The sequence below is a fragment of the Anabrus simplex genome, chromosome 3 (assembly GCF_040414725.1).
Source record: "Anabrus simplex isolate iqAnaSimp1 chromosome 3, ASM4041472v1, whole genome shotgun sequence".
In the NCBI taxonomy this organism is placed as follows: Eukaryota; Metazoa; Arthropoda; class Insecta; order Orthoptera; family Tettigoniidae; genus Anabrus; species Anabrus simplex.
In genome coordinates, this window is record NC_090267.1 from 67,920,172 (window position 1) to 67,945,337 (window position 25,166).

General features: G+C 39.2%; 1 protein-coding gene across 1 annotated transcript in view; it reads right to left on the reverse strand.

Moving 5' to 3' along the window:
• Positions 1–25,166, reverse strand: part of LOC136866656 (trichohyalin) — a 185,328-nt gene that overhangs the window by 43,955 nt on the left and 116,207 nt on the right. The window contains exons 14-15 of the mRNA XM_067143774.2: positions 22,039–22,128; positions 9,292–9,371 (exon numbers count right to left, since the gene is read on the reverse strand). Of these exons, the coding sequence (XP_066999875.2) occupies positions 9,292–9,371; positions 22,039–22,128 (170 nt within the window). The remainder of the gene's footprint in view (positions 1–9,291; positions 9,372–22,038; positions 22,129–25,166) is intronic.

Sequence of the window (25,166 nt, forward strand, 5' to 3'; positions counted from 1 at the left end):
TCATTGACGCCCTTGTCTGTGCAAAGCATGCATCGTGGATTGTTCTTTTTACAGTTTACTGCCTTGTGGCCAGATTCTCCACACTTAAAACAGAGCTTACTCCTGTCGGGGCCTGGGGCCTGTGCAGTTTCTTGCCAGGTGTCCATATGATAGGCATCGGAAGCAGCGAGGTAACATTGTTCTAGCTCGTACTCTGCAGTATAGCCATCCTATCTTAATTCTTCCTGCTTCCAATAGTTTCTGAGCGTCCTCATCTTTGGTTTCGAAGATGGCAAGTTTCTGTCCCCAGCTGTTTGGTTTCAAGACTGATATTTTCAGTTCTCCATGGGGATTTAAAAAACTTCATAACTGATCCGTATTGAACAAATAGTAACAATGTTAAAAAAGGAAAAATGTTCCACCTTTTCAATACAATAACACTGTTGCACGAATCAATGTAGCAACATATTTAATTTCTTAAGGGACCAGTTTCGACATCTGTCCATGTCATCATCAGCCTACACAAAAAAAAATGGCAAGAATTAAAAATTGAAGTTCATGTAGAGGTTCTTGAGCACTCTTGCTGATCTTGAGGTTAAAATGATGTAGTATAGTTCACAATTGTTATTCAAGGAATAAAATTTTGGTTGCTAGGTAACAAATGATATAATTTTGTTTTAGTACTTCAAAAGGAGGATAGTGGTATATATAAAAACTCTTAGAATATGAGACTATTAGTACTGATATGGATTTTTTGATATCTAAGGAAAGGAAAGAAATAAGAAATAGAAAAGTGAAAATGGTAAGGTAAGTATTATTATGAGGATGACATTTAATTTAGCCTTGTCATGAAATACAAGAGGAAGTAAGAACCGAAAATTGAATATAGGTAGGGGATAGGAGGGGGTAAGGGAGTAAGGGGAGTAGTTTGTTTCCATGGGGATTACCGGAATCTCGTCTTACAGCTTCCTCCACGTCTGCGGCGGTAGTGATACCATCCATGTCTCGAATCTCCAGTGTGGTTCGGGGGATTAAAGCCTTTACATCGCCATCTCGTCCGAGGGCATCTCTCAGAGAATTACTGAATACCTCCCTATTTTCAATCTTAGTTGTTTTGTTGAATTCAAGAAGAACAGCTCCAGCTCTTGTTTTACGGATAGATCGAATGCCTGCTCCACTGTCTTCCGGCTTCACCCTGTTCCTGATATCCTTCAAAACATCAGCGAAAGTCTTACCGTTCATTGGTTTGATGATTATGGCTTCTGAACGACTCCTAGATTTAAAATGAGGTCGTTTCCCACTTTCGCTAAGCGCTGGACTTTCAGGATCATTACTGGCCTGTTTCGTTGGAATATCTTCGTGCTTCCTATCCTCACTCTTCTTCTTTCTCTTCTTCTTGGACAGAAACGTTTCCCATTTCCCTTGATCTTCCTCCGAGTCATTTGTCACTGGTGATGTGTTGGACAATTCCTTATTCTCCGTGGTAGTTGGTCTCTGCTTTAGTTCTTCTGCAGATTTCTTCCACGACATCCTACATGTTGCTCCAGCCTCTAAAACTTCTTCCAGCTTCATGAGGCCATTCTTTATTTCCGTTTTTAGGTTTTTGAGAGGAATAGCCATTATGTTCTTCAACAGTGATCTTGCAGTCTCAAGATGCACCTCTTCTTTGTACTGTTTCTCCATTATCTGCCGACTGATATCATCAATTAGATTTAGGTCAATACTCCTACCATTTCGGCCATTGTGGATACTTTCCCTCGATACACCAGGGAGCTCCATTGTATCACACAGAATGTCTGCTTCTGCCATCATGCCAATGAGAGAGTCTAGTTGGCCGTGTCTTGAGTCAAGGAGATGAAGTTGTGAGTGGGCGCTGGGATCCATTCTGACCATGTGTCCATAGAATCGCAGCCATATTTTCCTTATTGTTGTTTCCAGGTCTTCTGTTCTTTTGTATATCTCCTTATTTGATTGTAATCTGTAGTTTCCCTCTACCACCCTTGGGCCGTAAATCCTCCTCAATATTCTCCTTTCAATCTTTAGTAGTTTTTCCAGGTTCGTTAGTGTTGCTGTTTCCACCTCAAACAGAATCACTGGTTTTACCACAGCATCATAATGTCTTAGTTTCGCATTGATAGAAAGATTCTTTTTGTTGTAAATGGCTTTGGTGGCAATGTTTAGCCTTTCCAACTTAAGTCTTCTATTTTCCACGGCCTCTTTATCCATCCCATTGCTGCTGATAATCTCTCCCAGGTATTTAAACTGCTTTGTGACCTTCACTTCGCCATATTTCGTCTTCATTGTTCTCTTCACATAATTCCTGTCCATGCTCATCATCTCTGTTTTTGTGAAGGAGATTTTCAAACCTGTTTTCTCGGCTATCTCCTGCAGTTCATTTATCTGTGTTATTGCTTCCTATTCTGTCTCAGCGAAGAGTGCCAAATCATCAGCAAAGGCCAAACACTTGGGTTTGACATGTTTATTTTTACTACCTATTATAGCACCTGAGTCATTATGTTTCCACAGTGTTTTCATGACCTTATCCAGAATCACGTTGAAGAGTGTTGGGGATAAGCTGTCACCCTGTCTCAGGCGTAGAGATGTGGCGACCCCATCGCCCAGTGGGTAACCACTGCAGTTAGCCACCTGAGTATTGGCGGGAAAACCATACATATTTAAGGTAGAGGGAAATGCCTGCTTTTCGCCAGAAAACAACATGAGGCCCTATAAGGCTAACAACCTTAGTTGTACAATGTTGGACTATGTCCAACCCCTAAAATGAACATTAATATCATGGAACAAGCTTCTTACGAATTATTATTATTATTATTATTACTATTATTATTATTATTATTATTATTATTATTATTATTATTATTATTTTACACTTGCCTTAACGTCGCACTGACACAGATAGGTCTTATGGCGACAATGGGATAGGAAGCGGCTAGGAGTGGGAAGGAAGCGACTGTGGCCTTAATTAAGGTACAGCCCCAGCATTTGCCTGGTGTGAAAATGGGAAACAACGGAGAAACACCTTCAGGGCTGCCTACAGTGGGGTTCAAATCCACTATCTCCCGAATTCAAGCTCACATCTGCGCGCCTCTAAATGAACCACCAACTCGCTCGGTATTATTATTATTATTATTATTATTATTATTATTATTATTATTATTATTATTATTATTATTATTATCATTATTATTATTATTATTATCATCATCCCAGTCCATAATTCATGATTTTACTTTTCCTTTTCTTACTGAAAGCGAGACACTGATATCTGCATTAAAGTAATATCTTAATATGTTTACTTTGATATGAATTCAAGCATTGTATTCAGGCAGACTTGCTATTTATATTTAAAATTGCTAATGACCATTATTTACGGCTATCTGAAAGTTCTTTGCCGAGTTAATTTGCCAATTCCTTCTGTTTTTCTTTTTTCTTTCTTTTTTTCTTTCTTTCTTTCTTTCGTTCTTCTAACATCTGCGACCTCTGAACGGGTCAGGCACAAAACAAAATATTGTGCAATATTGGTTTGTGCTGTGGTTCATGATCAGGTTTCTATATTTATATTTTGTCTTTAGAATAAATTAAATGCTAACATGTTTAAATAATCTACGCAAAATGCGACAACCTTGCTCTTGACAGCGCCTACTTGCCTTTTAAACGACACGCGCCCCTTGTCTGGAGGAAAGGAACTGACTGACAACCCTCATTATCACCAGGACAGGCCAACTGACAACCCTCATTATCACTAGGGCGGGCCAAGTTTTGAGATCAGAAACTGCCGCACGGGTATGTGTTGAACGTCAGGACTATATCCAGTTCACTGTAACAACAGCCCAACTGGTGACCGTGATTGTTGACGTGTCAAATCTTGAAGATCTTACACCGCAGTTACCTGGTTCAAGTCTCATTGATGAAAAAAAATTTCATCATCAGAATGTTAGAGAGGTAGTGATGTACAATTTCGAATCAATAGATTTGTTCCAAAAGCCTGGATTCAATTCCAAACATGTGTCCATATGGAGTGAAGGCATATGACACTTTTGATGGTGATTCGTCTGTTGGATGGGGACGTTAAGCTTTGGTCAGACCTCTTGGTGTTATTCAACAGGAGCATGCTATGTGCTGACACTGGGTATCACCTCTCCCTATATCATCATCATCATCATCATCATCATCATCATCATCATCATCGTAACCATCATCACACACACACACCCAGGTGTGCAGGTTGTCCATGGGGGTCAACAAGAAAGACCTGCACCAGGTCTCTTCAGAGGCCACACAATATCACATCACACCATAACAATAAATTGAGAAAGATGACGATGTCTAGACTTGTCCTTCGAGAGTAGATAATTGTTTTTTTTTTATTTTTATTTTTTTTTTTATGTTGCACCAATACAGATAGGTCTTATGGCGATGATGGGACAGGAAAAGGCTAGGAGTGGGAAGGAAGCGGCCGTGGCCTTAATTAAGGTATAGACCCAGCATTTGCCTGGTATGAAAACGGAAAACCACAGAAAAACCATCTTCAGGCCTGACAACAGTGGGGTTCGAACCTACAAGTATATAGTACTTGAGAATATCTATATTTAGTCTCTCTCCATGAATTCAAAACAGAAAAACAAATATACATCCAATGATAAATTTGCAGGTCTAGAAGTAAATGAAGTAGGGTTGATAACGAAGATTTAATGTTTGTCATCTAAGCAATTGCCTGGCTCTACCAATATCTCTTATTAAAACATTTCTAGTCTGCTTTCTCTGCGGTACGAATGTTGCCTGTGAGATGTCTCAGGTTCAATCCTGATTCTAGGTCATCCAAAAGAGACATGAGAGGTGGTTTTCTTCAACAGAAGTAAAACAATTCTAAAACCAGCATTTTCATACTGCTCTGTTTTAGAAGCTAAGAGCACCAACATAGTGATACAAGTGCATTTAAATCTATTGAAATATGACGTCTATCGCCAAAGAAAACAAACTGTTCAAATAGTGCCAACGGTCAAGAGTAGAAAGGCATTGTCTAGTGACTGTGCTTAGAAATAATATTACCAAGCAAGTGGCTGTGCGGTTTGGGTCACTTAGCTATCAGCTTGCATTCGGGAGATAATGGGTTCGAACCCCACTGTTGGCAGCCCTGAGGAGGGTTTTCCGTGGTTTCCCACTTTTACACCAGGCAAATGCTGGGGCTGTACCTTAATTAAGGCCATGGTTGCTTCCTTCCAACTTCTAGCCCTTTCCTATCCCATCATCGCCATAAGACCTATCTGTGTCGGTGCAATGTAAAGCAGATTTTTTTAAAAAATCTACCTCCTTGCACAAATCTATAATAGCTTATTTTCATTGTAAATGCACTGTAGGTTGTGTTTCATGCCGGCAGAAATTTTTTCTTACCTGAAAGAAATTAAGGACCTTGAAGAGCAATAAGCCTGAGTGAAATTTTGTATCAAACTAGACAAGGTATCTACAGAATCTCTTGGTATGAATGTATAAGTCAGATAGAATATTGTGAGTATTATCACTGTTTCAAACCAGGCAGAATATCCAGTGATGATAATGCAAAACCTGAGTGGCTGTTATTACATTGAAAGAGAGCAATTGACGTGGTATAGGGAATTCGTTCGTTGACCATCAGTGAAACAGCAGAATACGAATTAATAAAAGTGAATTATACTCAATTTTAAGGGGAAAATTCAACAAGCAAGAGAATGTGGCAAAATCTGTTCTTCACATGCCAATAGATGAATAGAAATAAGTGCATGTTAAAATCAATCAAGATGTTATAAATTAGTCAACTGAGATAGCAACCAGCTGATGAATTTATGTTTTCTCCTTCCTAAGTTGAAAGGCTGTTGTTTCAAGACTACAAGAGAGAGTGAAGAAAATATCTATGGAAACTGGGAGCCATTCTACAAACAGTGTTCTAGAATGGATTTTAATCATTGTAGAAATGCTGAGAATACTTTATTAGCAGGTGAGGACAGTAGTTTGAAAGGAATAAATCTAGTTAAGTTGTATAAAGAGTGAATAAATAGTTTTGATGAAGTCTGTTTCTTTTTGGACAAACCTTGTGGGTTTAATAACTCATAACACGGGCCAATATAGGGTCTTTTGAGAGAGAAGTAGATTTAAAACGTGATAAAAACAACCCAATCACAATTGTTTTACTCCCAAGACCTTTCATGGTACAGTGTAAATTAACTTACCTTTCTGTAAGAAGATTGGATGGACTAGGGCTTCTGTCTTGAGCCTGCGAAGGTGGAATATCCTCAGGTAGTATTAAAGTTCTGGGGTCTAGTGTCATCGCCTGGGAGCTAGGAAAAGAGATGATTTATTTAAAAATAGCTAGGAAAATTAATTTATTTACTAATATGAATTAAGAAACATATATACAATACCCTTTATCCCATCTCACATTTGTATATCTTCACTAGCTTGTTCCCTTTCCATTACATATACCATATGTATTCATGTAGTAGACCACCTCGCGTATTAGATCCCCCTTGGCTTTCCGAGACGAAGAAAATGAAAAAAATAAATCTTACACACAACAACCCCCAACGTAATTTGTCAGAGAATAACAACGGTTCCGCTTCAAAGCGGGTACAAGCCTTATGCAGCTCTGATGACATCACACAAATTTGTGAATAGTTTCAACCGTACGACCCACGCAATGAAAACGTGTCGAAGTCATGCGGTACATCTGTGTTTCGTAGTTAAGAAACATCTGCCTCCATAGCATAGGCCTACTGCAGCTCTGATGACATCACACAAATAGGTGAATAGTTTCGTGTCCGACCCGCGCATTGCAAGCACGCATCAGTCATGTATATATGTCTGTGTTTTGTAGTTAAGAATGTCCGCCAGCGTAATGGTTGGCACAATTAGCTGCCGTTCTCGGGAGCTTGAGTTTGATTACCGGTACCGAATTGCCTGAGATTTACGAATGGCAGGAAGGTTGATTTGCGGTAAAAATGGTACAGGCAACTCCCTTCCACGGGGGGCCCATCTAAAAAAGAGCTGCACCTCCTCGGGATGAGGAAACGAGTTTAGTTAAGAAATATTCACGGTTGTTGATAAGCCTATTGATATAGGCCGGCGAGATCATTAACAAAGTGATCGTTTAATAACTTGTAACACGGGCCAATATAGGGTCTTTTGAGAGAGAAGTAGGTTTAAAATGTGATAAAAACAACCCAATCACAATTGTTTTACTCGCCACCGTACCTAACAAATAATAATAATAATACTGATTTTTTATGTCCCCACTTACTTTCAACGACTTTCGGTGATGCCAAACAAAACATACTAGGGTATGCATTGATAAAAAATGGGAGACAACGAATGTACGAAATTAAACATTATGATAATAAAAGCATTACCGCCACACCTGTAGATATCCATACATGCGGCAAACTTTCCTGTTATTTATTTTTATTCTTTCCGTCGTGGAAATTTTTTTGGCACTATCCGGGCGATAGCATACCTGACCTAAACAATGCGGTCTCTCTTATCTCATTTACAGCTGTTCAGGTAAATCCTGGTGTGATAAATGTAGAGAACAAACATGAAATATAATTAAAAATAAGGGTCTGACTTTCAACAGCCGCAGTTATCAAAAGAATGCTTACAGTCACTATGTATTACATTCAGAAGTACAACTCGTAACATACGCTAGTTATCAGCTGGCAGTTTGGCACACTTCAACAACACGGCTTTATTCAAAAGGAGTGGTTTCTGCTACACATATGCCAGCAGGGAATATCAGAGACCATTTCCAGAAACCATTTGGGAATAACACACAGTTTGGACTCTATGGTCGGGAATGAAATTATTTTTAAAAGGTTCAAAAAGATGGGATCTCGAATGCTCTTGGTCTCTATTGCAGTGCATGTCTGACGAGATAGCAGTGAAGATGACGTCACTTGAAATGACGACACGCTGGTAGCAGGGAAGTTAGCGGCGCAAGACAATTAAAATGAAAACAGTGATCAGGTTTTCTGTGTGGCAGGCCTACTGCTCAACTGACAGAGACAAATGACTGGCCACTGAGTTATTTTGTATCAATATTGCATAATGTCATAACATGATACCTTTATCCCTTTTCCCTACAGGGTCGAGTATGAAGTGAGATGAATCTTTGTAGCGAGTTTTTACGACTGTATGCCCTTCTGACATCGACATCATCAAAGGAATTAATAAGATGAAACGACGTGATATGATTAACTAAAATGGATTATATTTACTTCATATGTAGGCCTAAAAGTCGTGTTCACCGTTTATTGACTTTTTACATTTAGATATACTGCCTTCCAACGAAAATAGCCAGTATAACTCAAATACATTTATAAGTTTATTAAAGAACAGTGTAGAATGTTTGCATGTACAATTTAAAGCTCTTTATAGCCTAGAAGTCATGTGTTCACTGCACAACATTTGAGGTTGTCGCATACTGGACCCCCTTTTACATTTTTTGGCTGTAAAAGTGGGAGGAAAAGGGGTCTAATACGCGAGTCAATATGGTAATTCCTTTAACAAAACAACCAAACTGATGAGCATTCAGTAACTGAAGAGCAGCATACTGAAAATAATGAATTTCACGCTAATTTTATTTATATTTCTCAAACTTTAGGGATTTCATATTATGTGAGTAATAATAATGTTATAGGTTTCAATCCCACTAACTACTTTTATAGATTCTGGAGAAGCTGAGGTGCTGGATTGTTGTCCAACAGCACTTATATGTACCCGATGTGACAATATTTCCTTAGTGAGTAGTTTCATTACCCAGTATATATATATATTAAATTAATATAATTCCTAGGTGATCTTGAAGACAGGCTGACACAGCCACCTTATGTGTAAGCAGGGTAGAAAGAAACTTTCATCTTTCATCTTTCTTCCCTGTGTTGTGGCTGACGCATTATTGATCTGATATCTGTTCTCTCACTCCTTGGAACAAGTTCAAGGCTGACCTTGGCGATTGCAGGGCTGCCATGTCTCGAATCTTGGTGCTGAGTTCATGCGGTTTACACATGATGTAAGACTTCAACATATCTTAAAGGAGAATTTTCTCCAATTTCATCCCTCTTTGGGATGAAAATTTTGTACGTTTGAATCCTTTTTTTTTTTCCTAGTGGCTTTACATCGCACTGACACAGATAGGTCTTATGGCGACAATGGGATAGGAAAGGCCTGGAAGTTGGAAGGAAGCGGGTGTGCCTTAATTAAGGTACCATACAGAATAAATAGACTATTTTAATAAAGTTGCTTCTTTTCCAGGTATAAATATGTTACCGTATGTTTTCTTTTTTCCATCTTGTATCTGTAAGGTACTATTAAGCTCAGGTGATGAATTCATCCATGCTACAAGTAATCTAAAAGAAGAAATAACTCTCTCAGTACAATTCCTCAATGTCCCTCCATCTGACAATTTGCTACATCCTCGCTTAGAAATAACTGATGCCAGAAAAGCGGGAAGATTACTGAGAGAAAGGGCATTCAGTAAGTGGTGTAACTTGCAGCAGAAAGGAAGAAGTGCATGTTTATACAATGAATATACTCCTGCCAACTCCTGGATTCGAGACATTCAAGGCTTGTCATGTAGTGAATGGCATGAGGCAATTAAGATGACACCAAACATTTCAGCAGTTAGATCGGTACCAGGAAGATCTCAGAACGATTTCCTTTGTAGGCGCTGCCTGAAGGAGATTGAAACTCTTGGGATCTTGTGGTGAATTTTTAAGGAACACGCAACATCATAACATCAGCTCGTTATTTGCGACAACACTGAAAGACCATGATTTCCAATGGCTTAGCGGACAATGGAAGCCACAGAAGGATCAACATCATTGCCTTCAAGAATAAGAAGAGAGGTTACATCACCAACCCCACTGTTCACTTTGAAAGCCATAAGTCGCATCCCTCAGATGTCAACCTTGAGAAGAGGAATATTTACCTACCAACAATTCCTTACTACAGGGAGAAACACCAACTACAGGAAATTGACATAGTGGGTCTCATGATTGGAGCGAGGCAAACAATTCCCGTTTCTGCCGCCAATTTTTGGAAACACATGTCTCTGCCAGTTACAAAGTTAAGGGAGACTGCCATCATAGCCTTGATAATTCTAAGAAATCCTTCAGTTAGGTCATCATTAAAATTTCTCAAGTATATCTATTTCTCTTATAAAAATTAATGAAGTACTCGTATTCTTTGTCGCAAGGCAGGCTCTGCAAGAGAGGAAATATTTCATAAAATAAAATAAAAAATATTCAAAATTAGTTTTGGCAGACTGAAGAACCTAAGTGTTACATATTTTTTTAAAATGAAATCCATATCTTTAGTCATATCATTTATACTGGATGTGACAATAAATTAATGCCAAACTTTCAAGACACAATCCTCACACATAGAAGAAGAAAATATGTTACGTGGAAATGGGTCCAGAAACACTTTATTTCCATGTTAGAACCTATTTTCTATTACTCTACATAGTACATTAGACAAGGGAAACACACAGGAACAGAATGTACCAGCATATAATATGAAACTCTTTGTTATATGAAATGTTGAAAATGTCCTCCGTTAGCATTGATACATGCATCAACCCATCGTCACAATGAATCCCGGACGCATGGATGGCGTTATGATGCATGTACATTATCAATGCTAACAGAGGGCATTTTGAACATTTCAAGTAACAAAGAGTTTCATGTGATATCCTGGTACATTCTGTTTCTGTGTGTTTCCCATGATTAATGATGTGCTATGTAAAGTTGTAGAAAATGAGTTCTAACATGGAAATAAAGCATTTCTAGATCCATAATCACTGTGGCCATTTTACACTTTTCAAGAGACCCTAGGATTACCAGTGTAAACGGGAGGAAAGCGTAAATCGTGGGAAACAACTTCTTCATCATCATCATCATCATCATCAGGATTTCCTTCCAGCAAGCCAGGCTGGAACTTTGTGAACAATATACCTCCTCTGAATTCTGTCCTGGTATAGTTTTTCTCTCTCCACTGCATCCGATGTTACTCCTCTCCTCTTGAGATCCTCATTAACCTGGTCTGTCGATCTCTTTCTAGCCATCCAATAGGTCTTCTTCTGGGCACCTCCATCTCCTTGCTTAAGCCTATATATGATGGGAAATTCCTCTGATAGCTCAATCTGATGAAGAACTTGTCCAACCATTCCATCATGAAGAACCCGGATTAAGCCTACAAAACGGTCAGGACAGCCAAAGCACCGTAATACCATCCACATAACTTCTCTAGGAACAGAATCAAAGGCCTTTTCCAGATCGTAAAATACTAAAAGAAGTGGGATTTGTTGTTCTCTGCTTTTCTCTTGGATTTGTCTAGCACAAAAGTGGTACCTCTTGAGGTCCAAAACCCAGATTGAGACTCAAGGAGTACCATTTCAGAGACAGGCTGAAGACGGTTCAATAAAATCCTTGCCAGAACTTTTCCTGCTATGGATAATAGGGAAAATCCACGATAATTGCCACAGATACATCGATCAACTTTCTTGAACATGGTTACTAAGGTGACATTTTTCATGTTGACAGGCACCTTCTATGTTTCCCAAATTACTAGAATGAGGGAGAAAATCCTGGTCTTCAAAGATAGTCCTCCACTTTGAATAAGTTCTAGAGGGATGTTATCTAGTCCGGGAGATTTTCTTGGTTTCATACTTTTGAGGGCTTTGGTGAATTCATGGAAGGTTGGTTGGACTGCCATCCACAGTTGCAGAGGATGTTGTGGCACATGTTGGAGGAAGTCTTCGGCAGCAGTTGAGCTTTGATTTAAAAGTAGACTGAAGTGTTCCTTCCAGTATCTTAATATGTCTTGACTGTCTGTAAGGATGGTGTTACTGTCAATGGCTTTCAGCGCACCTGATGAAGAGCAAGAGAGCACAAAAATTTCCTTTTGTTTTTCGTGGAAATTCTGAAGGTCTTTGGTATCGGACAAAGTCTAGAGTTCCTTGGCTTTCTGCTGCCACCATTCATTTTTCATCTGTCTTATATCAACCTGACATTTCATCTTAAGCTCTTGGAAACATGCTTTCTTCACTACAGAGGAAGGATCTTGTGTAAGGGTTAAGTACGCTTCCCATTTTTTACTAATTAATTTCAGAATGTTTTCATTATTATCAACATCAAACCAGTCATTTCTCTTCCTTTCCTTGCAGCCAATTGTTTTTTCTGCCGAATCTTTTATGATAGTTTGAAGTGTGGCCCATTCCAGCTCCACATATTGATTGGATTAGAAGTCAGATGCTCTGTTATGACATTTTCGAATTATTTAGCAACAGTTTCATTTTGAAGTTCGGAGGAAACAAGTATGTGGTTTCAGGCGCACCAAAATTCTGAGTCGGCTGACAAGAAGTCAATGATCCATCTCTGATTTATAGAGTATTTTAATCTTAATCCTATTACAGTACTTACCTCAAATAAAGGTCCAGTGTAAATTAACCATTGACACTGCACTGCCTTTGTAATTCTGATCATCCACTAACCACAAGAAGGGTACCAGTAGGTAGTTAAAATATTGTGTAATACAGTATATTATTTTAATCTGGTTATCTTTGTTTGTAATTCAATAATTTGAAACAAAAGGACTTACACTTACTAATCTCATGCGTAAGTATAATGTAACAGTTACGTTTGTCATGAGTGGGTGACACTGGCAATTTGCTGTGCATGCGCAAGTGGTGGTGGCTAGAAGAGCGGACGACAGTCGAGTAGCAACAATGGCCACAGTAAGGTTATCACTTAATTAAATGAAATAAGTTTCATTATGATAGATCCGTATTGAACTGTGATTACAATAGAGTTAAACTAATGTATTATTAAGGTCCACCTTTTCAATACAAAATATACAGAGTTTATATTACATAAATGATTAGGGACTAGTTTCAACCTATTATTAGTTCATCATCAGCCTAAAGCAAAATTAAAACATAAATACCGAAGAAATCAAACAATGTAAAGACACATAAGGTCTCGTAAATGTACATACCATGTGAGATATTGAGAAAAGAATTATAGAGACGTGCAGCACTATGTTAAAAAATAACTCCATGACAGAAATTCATAAAAAGTCCAGTGCGCATTAAAAAGATGTTAAAGATAGGAATCCTTGAGTTGCTGGATACGGAGATTAGTATATGCTGGCTCCTTTAAGATGGTGTTATCCAACTGAAGAACAACTGAGCCGAAGTCACGTCGTTTATTTATGATTAAAGTCCAGTGCGCCGTACAGCATTAAAAGTTGTTAGGGATGGAAATCTTTCAGTTGTAGGTCAAGGAATTCAATATATACTTGCTCCTTAAATGTGCTGTTGTACATTCGAAGAACAACTGGGACGAAGTTACATGCACAAGGTAAGATCCGGCCAACCACGAATAGCTAAAAGCCCAGCGTCCAGTACTGCAGTGTTGCTACTTTATGCACGATCACCGCAAGAATCAACACACCAGGGCACACGAAAGTGGGTGAGGCGTTCAAAGTGTGAGACATGTTCTTAAGGATGTAAAGTGGAAAGTGTATGTTCCACGACTGTTACACTCGATGAAGAAAGACAATCTGTATTAAAGGACTGAATACTGCGATTGGTTTGACGCATGATTTGCAAGGATGAGGATTTTACTGGGAAATTTGTGTGGTTTGATGAGGCAAAATTCAAACTTAACGGTACAGTAAACTACCACAATTGTGTCTACTGGGCCCCTGTAAATCCTCACATTCATGTGGACAAAGCAGTGAATTTACTGGGGCTTACTGTTTGGTGTGACCTGTCATTGCGTGGTTTGATTAGTCCCTTCTTTCTGATATGCTTCAGAAAAGGATTCTGCCTGCCATCCAAACCCTGTATGGCAATGAAATGTTTTACTTCCAACAAGATCTTTGTTTAAGATGGTCTTTGACCTCCATATTCTCACAATGTACCCCAAGCAATGATTTACAGAAGTCTGTAAACCTACTGTCTTTGGTCGCTTTCCAGGTCTCCCTTCCATACAGTAAACCAGTTTAAACATTTAAGTTGAATATTGTTTGCTTCTTTTCTTTTTTACGCAAATGTGGAGGGATGTACATATTGGCTGTAACTTTGCAAAAGCTCCTTTGGCTTTATTTATACGACTCACCATATCTCTAAAAGTACCTCCATCCTGGCTGACCATGCCTTCCTAAGTAGCAAAATTCCTCTTTCCTTTCTATAACCATTCCACCTAGTCAAGATAGATTTGTTACAATGATTTATGAGCATTTCCTTAGTCTTTTTATTATTTATCTTCATGCTTACTTATTTTAGCTTCCAAGCTCAGTTTGATTTCCATGTCCTAAAAAAACTCTGCAAGAAGACAGAGGTCATCTGCATAATCCAGTTCTTCCAATCAGTTATATAATCCCCACCGAATGCCCCGCTTTCCGTTCATTGCCTCTCTCAACATACAATCCAGTGTCATGAGGTAAACAACAGGCAACAGGAGATATCCCTGTCTTACTCCAGATTTCATACCAAAAGCTTGATACACCTTCCCTTTATGTTCTATTTGACAAGTATATCAATCGTAGTCCGGACCCACGGTGTAGGGGGCAAAGCGTCCACCTGTCACCTGGCGGCCCCAGATTCGAGTCCCGGCCAGGTCAGGGGTTCTTAACTGTAAATGATTAATATCCCTTGTGTCGTCCTTAATGCTCCTTTCCTCACATTCAACACTTTACACTTCCGCCATTTACAAAATACACGCAGGATTTTCACATATGGTGCAAGTAGGGGCAAAAGATCTTTTTAGGTCGACGCTCCAAACAAATAGCATTTAAATAATAATAATAATAATAATAATAATAATAATAATAATAATAATAATAATAATAATAATAATAATAATAATAATAATAATAATAATAATAAAAAATATCAATTGTACATTGCCTGTGTAAGGCAGACTATCTTTTTTTGTCGTGAAATTTCACTTTTCCATAGCCCTCCACATTTTCATCCAGTTAACAGAATCAAAGGCCTTTTCAAAATCAATGAAAAGTGTACACAAAGATGTCCGATACTTGGCAAATTATTCGATGATTGGCCTTAGTGTGTTAACCTGATCTCTGAAACCTGCTTGTTCTTCACAGAGTCTCTTATTCCACCATACGAGAGCAACGTTATTTCCCTTGGTATCTTCGGTATCTTGATAAGGACCCCCTTACCCCATTCTTCAGGAAGGTGTTTTTCGTTCCATATTAGTGTTAAAGTGGCTCCATGATTTCTGCTGTTAAATCTGAATCTGCCTTTACGGCTTTTGCGATACTGTTATATACACTGGGTGCTTTGTCGCTCTTGATTTGTCTCACTGCTTGTGCGATCTCCTGTCATGTTGGCGATTCTACCAAGAAATCTGGTCCATTACAAGAAATAAATTTAATTTTTTGGTCCGTATTGAGAATAATGTTTATATTGGTTTACGGAGTCCACCTTTTCAATACAACGGATATTCAAAAAGAATATATTATAAAATCTTCCACATTTCAGTACATAATTTTGCCCCCTAGTCAGGGACATCTTCAGCTGATGAAGACATATTACAAGACATCCAATATCAAGGTGGACTCTTTCTATTTCAACCAATATTAAAAATATCTGGGTCCTCCAAAATGGTTTCACCTTCTTCAGTTCTCACTGAGACAACTGAGTACTGAGATTATTGAGTACTTCTATGTAGTGATGTCTCTAACGTATGAACTGCTGTGTCTCAGATGTCAAGGTTATTCTGTTTACATCTCTGACTGGTTTCTCCCCTGAAAAGTTCCTCCTTTTCTTTCCTTTTCTGTTATCAACTCTTGTTGCTTCTTCTGCTTGTGTTGCCAGTTGGTCTGTAAACACTTGTTTATCATGTTGGCTTCCCTGTATTTTGTCATTCCCTACTGCTTTCTGGTTTCTTGTTCTACTCGAGTTGACCACTGCCTTGCACTCTCTTCACTTTTGGATTGATTCCCAAGTGTCAGCCAGTATCCATTCTTTCTTCCCTGGTTCTCTGCAGCCCACTAGGTGCGTAGGACTGCACTATGGTCACAGGTCTAACTTTGGTTCTAATTTATATAGTAATTATCCTATGGTTCTTATTCATATAGTAATTATCCTTTGTGATACAGGGGTCCTTTCCATTGTGCTAATTTTTGCTTTCTTCGTGAATAAGACACCCACTCCACTTGAATACTGTTCACTTGCTTCTCTTCCGGAGAAAATGTAGACACCACCCTCTACTGTCCTCACCTCTCCGCAGCCTGTCCATCTCGTTTCACTCAACCCACGTATCTCCAATTTACACCTTTTCATTTCTGCTAATACTTCTATACATCTACCAGTTTCATACACAGTTTTCACACTCCAGAATACACTTTGTGTCCTGCATTTCATTGCAAAATCGTCTCCATAAAATGCAGCCTGCATAAATTTTGTCTGGTTACTCCAATAAGTTTGCTTCAAGTGTACGAATTATCGGCCCACAGCACCCTAGTCCAACGGAGGAGTCACTTCCTGTCTGTGCTGGACCGCAGAATTTTTCTCTAGGGTATATCTCCCTAAGCCCTTAAAGAACTCTCTTTACCACAAGATACCACCCTCTTCTGTGCTCACCTTTCCATAGCCTGTTCATCTCATTTCACTCAACCCACAAGTACCTCCAGTTTATACCTTTTCATTTCTGCTATTATTTTTCTCAGTCTGCCAGTTTTATACAGTTTTCACATTCCAGATTCCAATTTGTGTCCTGTATTTCATTTCAAAAATCGTCTCCATAAAATTCAGCCTGCATAAATTTTGTCTAGTTTCTGTAACAAATTTGCTTCGCGTGTGCAAGATATTGGCCCACACCACCCTAAACCAGTGGAGGGGCTGCCTTCTGTCTGCGCTAGAGTGCAGAATTGTTTTTACGGTATATCTCCATAAGCACCTAAAGATCCCTCTTAACCACAAGGCAGTGGTTTCTTCCTTGTTTAAACTTAAGAAGAAGTGCTATCTCCTTCACCGGCTTTGCCATGCCAACCTCCACCATTGTTGCCATCGAAATCTTAAACAGAGTCCCGTTTGCCAGCACTTTTTAGGGATCCTACAGGGCTTTCACAACTATCATAGCAGTCAGAAGGCATGCGTAGCCCGTTATGCATCACTCCTACAGAAAATCCCCTACTTCATGGCGTTGCCCGCCTCCCACAATGTGGATGAGGGGATACGCTTATGGGACACATTTTTGTTAGCAGTCTCCCATAGTCCATCCTATCAAAAGTCTTGGATAGGACAATAGCGATACAATCCATTTGATCTCCTGAATCTAAAATATCTGCTATATCTTACACTTTGTGATGCACAGAAATGCTGCCCTGAGATGAGTGGCTCACAGATCCAACTTTCACTGAGGTATGTTATGCTATGCTAGTATGTTTCTTAACACGTTGGGTGCCACGTGCCGCCATATGGCGTCACGGTGGTCTTCAAATTTGAGATGGCGTGACGCCATATGGCGGCACACCGTTCTTGAAATCAGAGTTGGCGTGACGCCATATGGCGGCACAGTTGAGTTTCAGGCGATGCGCCGTAGATAATCAGCTGTGACATCTATGCGCGTAAAATTGGTACTACGTGAAGGGCGAACTTCAGGGTCTATTCCAGCTATGTATTTTTACTGTATGCCACCACATGGCGCCACAGTATTCTTCCGAAGCCACTGAGTGGCCTGTGGTCGTTGTCACAGGTGAAAGCCCGCCAGGCATTGTTTATTCCTCGTTTACGTACGTATTATCACTCAGTTTATATAGTTGTGCAAAAATATAAAAAAATGGAAGATATTGGTAATAATCTTACGAGGGAACACATACATGTGTTACACTCGGATTCGGTTGAAATTTGGTAGGAATATTCGTGGGAGACAGTAGAAAACTTGCTGTACCCAGCGCAAGTTTAAACGCCAAAATTGAACAAATAAATAGTCATAAAATTAGAAGTGCCGCGGGAGTATCGGGGTGTGGCGGAGAGGTAGGGAGGAGCGAAGCAGCGGACGTGAACCAACCGGGCTGCGTCGATCTGCGCCAGCAGCCAGGTAGCGTAAGGTTAGCGCGTTCCCCTTAACTTTCCGATCAGATGTGCAAAACGTAAATATGAAAACAGCACATGAAACAAATGTACAAAGGACGATGTTTGAACAACGATGCCAATAAGGTTTGAAAAATTGCAACGAGTAACAAGAACTCGGGCGAGCCGAGACGCATATTTTCAATGTTTAGAGTTATCAGAAAACTGTTATCAACAATATGTAATGTAATATAAGTACTTGTTTTGCATTTTATTAGGTTTTCATGAATATTGCGTTAATTTGAATTAGCAAATAAATATCTCGTATTTGAAATTCGTATTGGACATTCCATGTCAAAAAATTCTGTGACACCATATGGCGCCACGCTATATTTTATCTTTCCTAAAAATTGATGTGACACCATATGGCGTCACACATGACCATGGTATGGTGAGATAAAATTTACTTAGTACATCATATAAATATATCCCAAGATCATATAAACAGACTACAACGCGTACAATTGCTTTGGCACCAGCGGAATGCAATTCAAAAACAAGCCTGGCACCAGTGGAATAGTGTGCTACAATCGGCTCGGCACTCAACGTGTTAAACAATATTCTCAGCATGCTAAAGATACACAGTAAAACCTCATTAATTCGAAGTCGTTGGGATGCAAAAAACGGACTTCGAATTAACCGCCAACACGTAATTAAGAAATGCCAACCCTTGTAGCGTCACAATATATTCTAAGACCCGTTACTGCATGCAATTAACCTGGATTTACAGTTTAAACCTCTCAAATGCCATGGAAAAAAACTATTTTTACAGTATTCAAATAATGCACTTGGATAACTAACCAACAAACATAACCTCACGCAATGAAATCAAAAGAAAGAAAACATGATTCAAAGACAAGGAGAAATCTATACTGGCTCCCCTGTTCAAGTGCTTTATTAATTGGATTACTGTACTGTATGCATTTTAGATGCCTTGTGCTTGCATGGAAAGTACCCAATGCCCTTAAAACATCGCGGCTTATCGAACATTCGTATGACGAGGGGAGAAAGTCTCTCGCTTCTGTCCACATTACAACAATACAGTGACTATACTTGTACGATTTCCCACCATGGCAATTCTAAGACCCATTAATGCATGCAATTACCTTGATTCTCAGCTTGAACTTTTCAAATGCCATGAAAAACACTAATTCAGAAATGTATCCAACAAGGTGCATTTACATTATTCAAATAATGCACTTGGATAAAACAATGGCAAAAATAACTTCATGCAACGAAAGAAAGAAAAACACGATTCAAAGACGAGGAAAAATTATGCTGGCTCCCCAGTGCAAATGCTTTATCTTTTGGATTACTGTACTGTTTGCATTTTTAGATTCCTTGTACTTGCATGGAAAGTGCCCGACGCCCTTAAAACATCGTGGTTTTTCAAAATTTCCCATGAGGGGGGAAGAAAGTCTCTCGCTTCCGTGTACACTGCAAAGCAGCAAAGTACATTTCCCGGCTGGCAGTTCTCTCCTTTAAAACCATAAGTCCGTTTGGGCCTCAACATTTTGAAAAATAAAACAAACAAACAATGCAGTTTCATCAGCATTGACAATATTGTTTGGCGCATACGAATTGACTATAGGCTATAAGCCATGCTTTTTCGCCAACTGTCAGCACTGCCAGTGTTTGTGGATTCTACCTCTCTACACACTGCCTGCTACATGATATTGTGGTGTTCCTTAAAACGCTGAATACAAAATAATTACAATTCCGCTCGAACTTAGCAGATATGAAGCACACTGTAGACATGCCGAAGTGGGTGAAAGTGTGCAAAGTTATCCCTGCACGTTCCGGAATACGCGTTCTTTCATGACATGGAGAAATTTTAAATTTAAATTACTCTGTAAAATACGTCTATCTCGTGTTCTTTTTCAATGTAGCTGGTTGTATTATTTACATCGTTTCCTAGACCTGTACCAAGGAATGCAGAAAGGGTCCCTCAATCACATCTTCAGAATTTAATGCAGCACTACACAGTCTCCAGGAAAAGAAAGCTCCCGGTCCAGATAACATTCCAGCAGAACTTCTGAAACACTTGGGTGACGATATGAAACGTTACCTTTTTCAGCTGGTGTCAGATTGCTATGAGAATGGCATAGTTCCACCTGACTTTAGTAAAACCAGAACTGTTGCAATACCAAAAAAGAGGAATGCCATGGACTGTTCAGATTATCGAACTGTCACTCTCCTATCTCATGCTTCAAAAATACTGCTCAACATCATCAAGAATAGAATTAAAGGGAAGTTAGAACAGAAGGAAGACGACCCGTGGGAAGGCCACGAAGGAAATGGATAGATTTAGTTAAGAGTGATGTACTGCTGAGAGGTCATGATTGGGACAAGTTGGTGGAGGAAGAATGGTACAAGGACAAGATGAGATGGAGGAGGCTCATATACCACACCCGGGAAACTGGAGATGGTTTAGGATGATGATGATGATTAGAACACTATATCGATAATGACCAGTTTGGATTTCGATCAGGGAGGGGTACTAGGGAAGCAATTCTGGCATTACGTTTAATTCTGGAGAGAAGAATTGAGAAAAATAGGAAAGTATACGTGACCTTTGTCGACTTAGAGAAAGCTTTTGATCGAGTAGACTGGGAACAACTTTTCCTATCCATGAAAAAAGCAGGAATTGATTGGAAGGATAGATGCCTCATACTAAATTTATACAGAATGCAGAACACTGATTTAGAAATCAGTGGGACAAAGAAAAATGCCAAAATAAGAAGAGGAGTTAGGCAAGGATGCACACTGTCTCCTTATCCCTTCAATATGTTTATCGAAGAAGCCATCGCAGTCATGAAAGAGAAAACAACAGGGATCAAAATTAATGGCAAACAAGTACACACTATAAGATTTGCTGATGATATAGCCATACTAGGAGAACAGGTAAAAGTATGCAGAGAATGATAAACATATTAACAGAAACTTTAGACAAATGGAACCTCAAAATTAATAGAAGGAAAACAAAAACCATGACAATATGTGAAGACAAGAAAACACCTATAACACACTTCAAAATTGGCCCTGATAAAATAGAACAAGTGAAACAGTTTTGCTACCTAGGAACACTGATCACGAGTGACAATCGGAGTATATCAGAAGTCACGAAGAGGATAGCCATGGCAAAGAGAGCATTCCAAGATAAAAAGCACCTGCTGGCCAACGAACATATAGATATTCAAACTCGGAAGGCCTTTGCAAAAACCTTTGTATGGAGCGTGCTTCTGTATGGTTGTGAAAGCTGGACATTAGGAACGCAAGAAAAGAAAAAACTAGAGGCAGTTGAAATGTGGATCTGGAGAAGAATGCAGAGGATAAGTTGGACTGAAATGAAGAGCAATACCGAAGTCCTTAGAGATATAAGAGAAGAACGGAATCTGATAACTGAAATTGAAAAACAGAAAATAAAATTTATTGGTCACATTCTGCGCCATGAGGAGTTCCTTTGTAATATCATTGAAGGAAGAATTGCTGGAAAAAGAGGAAGAGGACGACCCAGAGTGTCTTACTTCAAGAACCTGCTTCTGAGGATGAAGTGCAAGACCTACGCTGAGTTGAAAAGACTGGCTCAAGATAGACAACTGTGGCTGCAGCGACAAGGCTTAGCCTTTAGAATATGATGATGATGATGATGGTAAAATACCATTTTTTCAAAATGTAAAGGCAGTTTCAAATTAAAAGTCTGAATTTCGACAATGTTCTTCGAATTACGAATTATCTGTATTTCGAATTAAACGATTTAAATAACATGCAAAACCGTACCTCATGTTTCCGGGAACGAGAGCTGCTTCGAATTAGGCAAGATTTTGAATTATCGAGGTTCTACTGTACATCATTTACATTATACCTCACATACTTGAAGAAAGATAAAGGAAGAATTAAGTTTGTACCTTTCCTTGACTATGACAGGCTCCGATGAGTCAGAATCAGAGCTCCACACAGTCAGAGGCACTCGCTTTCGAGTCTTTTCCTCTTGAGACCTAAAAAAGAAACTAAAATCTTAAATTAATTTTATCCATTTTCTAGTCTTACCTTCTTAAAGTAGCATTAAAAAACTCAAATCAAAACAAAACAAAACAAAACAAAACAGCTATGTAGGAAACAACAGTACCAAACAACAAAAATAATTTTGCAATTGTCTTTTGTGCAAAATATATTGGAACATAATAGTTTAAGACAGCAACACATAACCTAGTACTGTATATCTTTCTAAGAATGTTTATGAATGATGTGGTGGGTTGTTGAGGTCCTTAAAACTAAAATGACTTCTATGAAAGGCAGCATGTTTGCTCTCCACTGAATTTATTAAACTGCTATTTACAATTGAATTGATTTTTCCTAAAAGAGCACGTCAAAAAAACAGTTTTGAGACATACAAAAATAACTATTTAAAGCCAGTGTACAAAGGTGTAAGAAACAAAGCCCCTAACTAAGAGTTAGAGAATATTAGTGATACTGTTCTTTTATGAAAACAAAATACTGGTTTTCAATGTTCTTACTTAGATTAAGGTTTTTGCTACCATGACGTGTTGTTTTTCCAAATAATAGCAAATAACTTTTAATTTTTCACAGAGTCATTTATTCTAGTCCACTAATTGACATTATCGGACCTAAAATAATTTAACTTATTATTTCATTCTGTAGTAGTAGGCCAGTCGAGAATCTCACTATGCTCTGCTGGAATGTACTACATTATCTTCCTTATGTCTTGCAATTTCTTTTGATCAATCGGCACTCATCGTTCTGGATACGTCAACTGTGTAGGAAGACTTATGATATTTGCGTTACTGGTTCCAAGTTTGAAAGTATTACCACCATACCATCTATGAAGGATCAAACCACATTCAGTGGGTATAGGCAGACATGTCAGAAATACATTGACATGGGCACTTTTGTCTGGAAATGACAGTTCCACACTTAATATAAGTGGGTTCCAGTTCATAACTCCATTTTGAATGTCCACTAGCATACCACTGTCTTGGAAAGGTACGGTATCCAACTGATGAGCCCATGTCGCACTGGGGAAAAACACTGGTAATTTTTGACAATTGAGTTTCCTCAATTTTATTTAGCTATCTCAATAGGAAGCCATATGTTTGGTCATGCTAGCCCGGGAGGGCATATACAGCAAGTGAAGATGTCATTAACCCCTAGTATATCGGCACTGCATTTGTGCTTATCACAGGATAGCTTGCAGTGGTGTCGGGTCAGTGGATGCAGAGTGGATCTCGCCCCACAAGTGGTCATGGCTGGTCCGTGTTCCAACAGCTCTGCACTCCAACCAGCCAACTGAGTAGAGGAGGGGTGGTCACGGCTCTACCGTGGCTCAACGGCTCTGCATTCAGGAGACGGGACAGGACTGGACCTCACGGCTGGCCCCAACCATTGGCTGTCCTGATGGTGGTGGTGGTGGTGGTGATTATTGTTTTAAGAGGAAGTACAACTAGGCAACCATCCTCTATACAACACTAATCAGAGGGAAAAAATGGAAGGGATCCGACACTTCGAAAAATGAAGATATCGGCCAAAGGAAGACAAGGGCCACGGAGGGCGTAAAAATGAAAGACTCCCTAGCCCTCGCAAACCTAATAGCGTCGGGGTCGGAAAAGAACAAGAGTTGACCAAGGGAGGTCGGACAGGATAGATGAAAGTGAGGAGCCTGGCACAAGTAATTGTAAGCAATGCCAGGACTCAGCTAAGGGCCCCGTGGTCGCAAACCCACGCTCCCAAGTTCAGAGCCCCTGGGGCCCCTTTTAGTCGCCTCTTACGACAGGCAGGGGATACCGTGGGTGTTATTTTACCGCCCCCACCCACAGGGGGATTGGCTGTCCTGAGAATGGTTTTCCGTGGTATTCCATTCTCCTACACTAAGGCAAATGCCGGGACAGTTCCTAGTATAGTCCACGACCACCAACTCCCTCATCTTCTCCGTGCATCTCCTTCACCGTAATACATCTCCCGGCCTGAGAGAAGGCGTTACCATCCAAGATGCCTGCCTCCCCACTTCAGGGGAGGAATGAACATTTTTAGTAGTACTGTAATGGTTCAAATCCCGTTACAAAGTGATGATATTATTATTATTATTATTATTATTATTATTATTATTATTATTATTATTATTATTATTATTATTATTATTATTATTATTATTATTATTATTATTGTTGTTGTTGTTGTTGTTGTTGTTGTAGTTGTTGTTGTTCAATTCAATTATGCAATAATGATTGCTTGCATGATTGTAGTTAAATGTATGTAGTGTATATATACATACACGTGTGTGTAGATTAACACAAATATGTACAGTAAGAGTTGCTGTATATCAGATGTGAAAGTATTGTGTGTAATAACTTGTGACATTACAACATTGGGTAATACTGCTAGCGTAACTGCCGAGTCATCGCTCAGTCATTGAGTGCATTTAGCGGTGAGCTCATTTTTTTGGAGAAACCTAGAGTGCCCCAGGCCACCGTAGTGTGTAACATTTGTAGTTGGATGGGAGGAATATCATTCCTATTTTTGGAGATTGTGTAGGTGTGTCAACCAAGGTTATAAATACTGGGACCTGTGTCTTATAGCGTCAGTCAAAGGGATGGAAAGGCCTCAGTCGGTCAGTTAGTTAGTTGAAGTTACATAGAAGGAGAGACTTGCCATGAAGTCATTTAGAAGGAGACATTTGCCTAGAAGTGTTGTACTGATATGATAGTAGTCAGTATCTGGATGGAGAAGCAGCAGTCACATGGATACTTAGTTATCAGTGAAACAAAAAGGATACATCACCAAATTAGGCTCGATACACCTAGAGCAAACACCAACTCAAAGGAATACGTCGTACTTACACTCGAAGTGTTGAAGGTACAGTCAAGTGAACCAGTGAGGGATAAATTTTTTGTATAACTTTTAAATGTCCGGTCAAGAGGAATTCAAATTAATGCCTAGTTTATTTCAGTTATGTCATACTTTTATATTCCCATCTGTTTTATCGCAGCCAGTCTTACTATTTTCAATGAAATAATTTAAA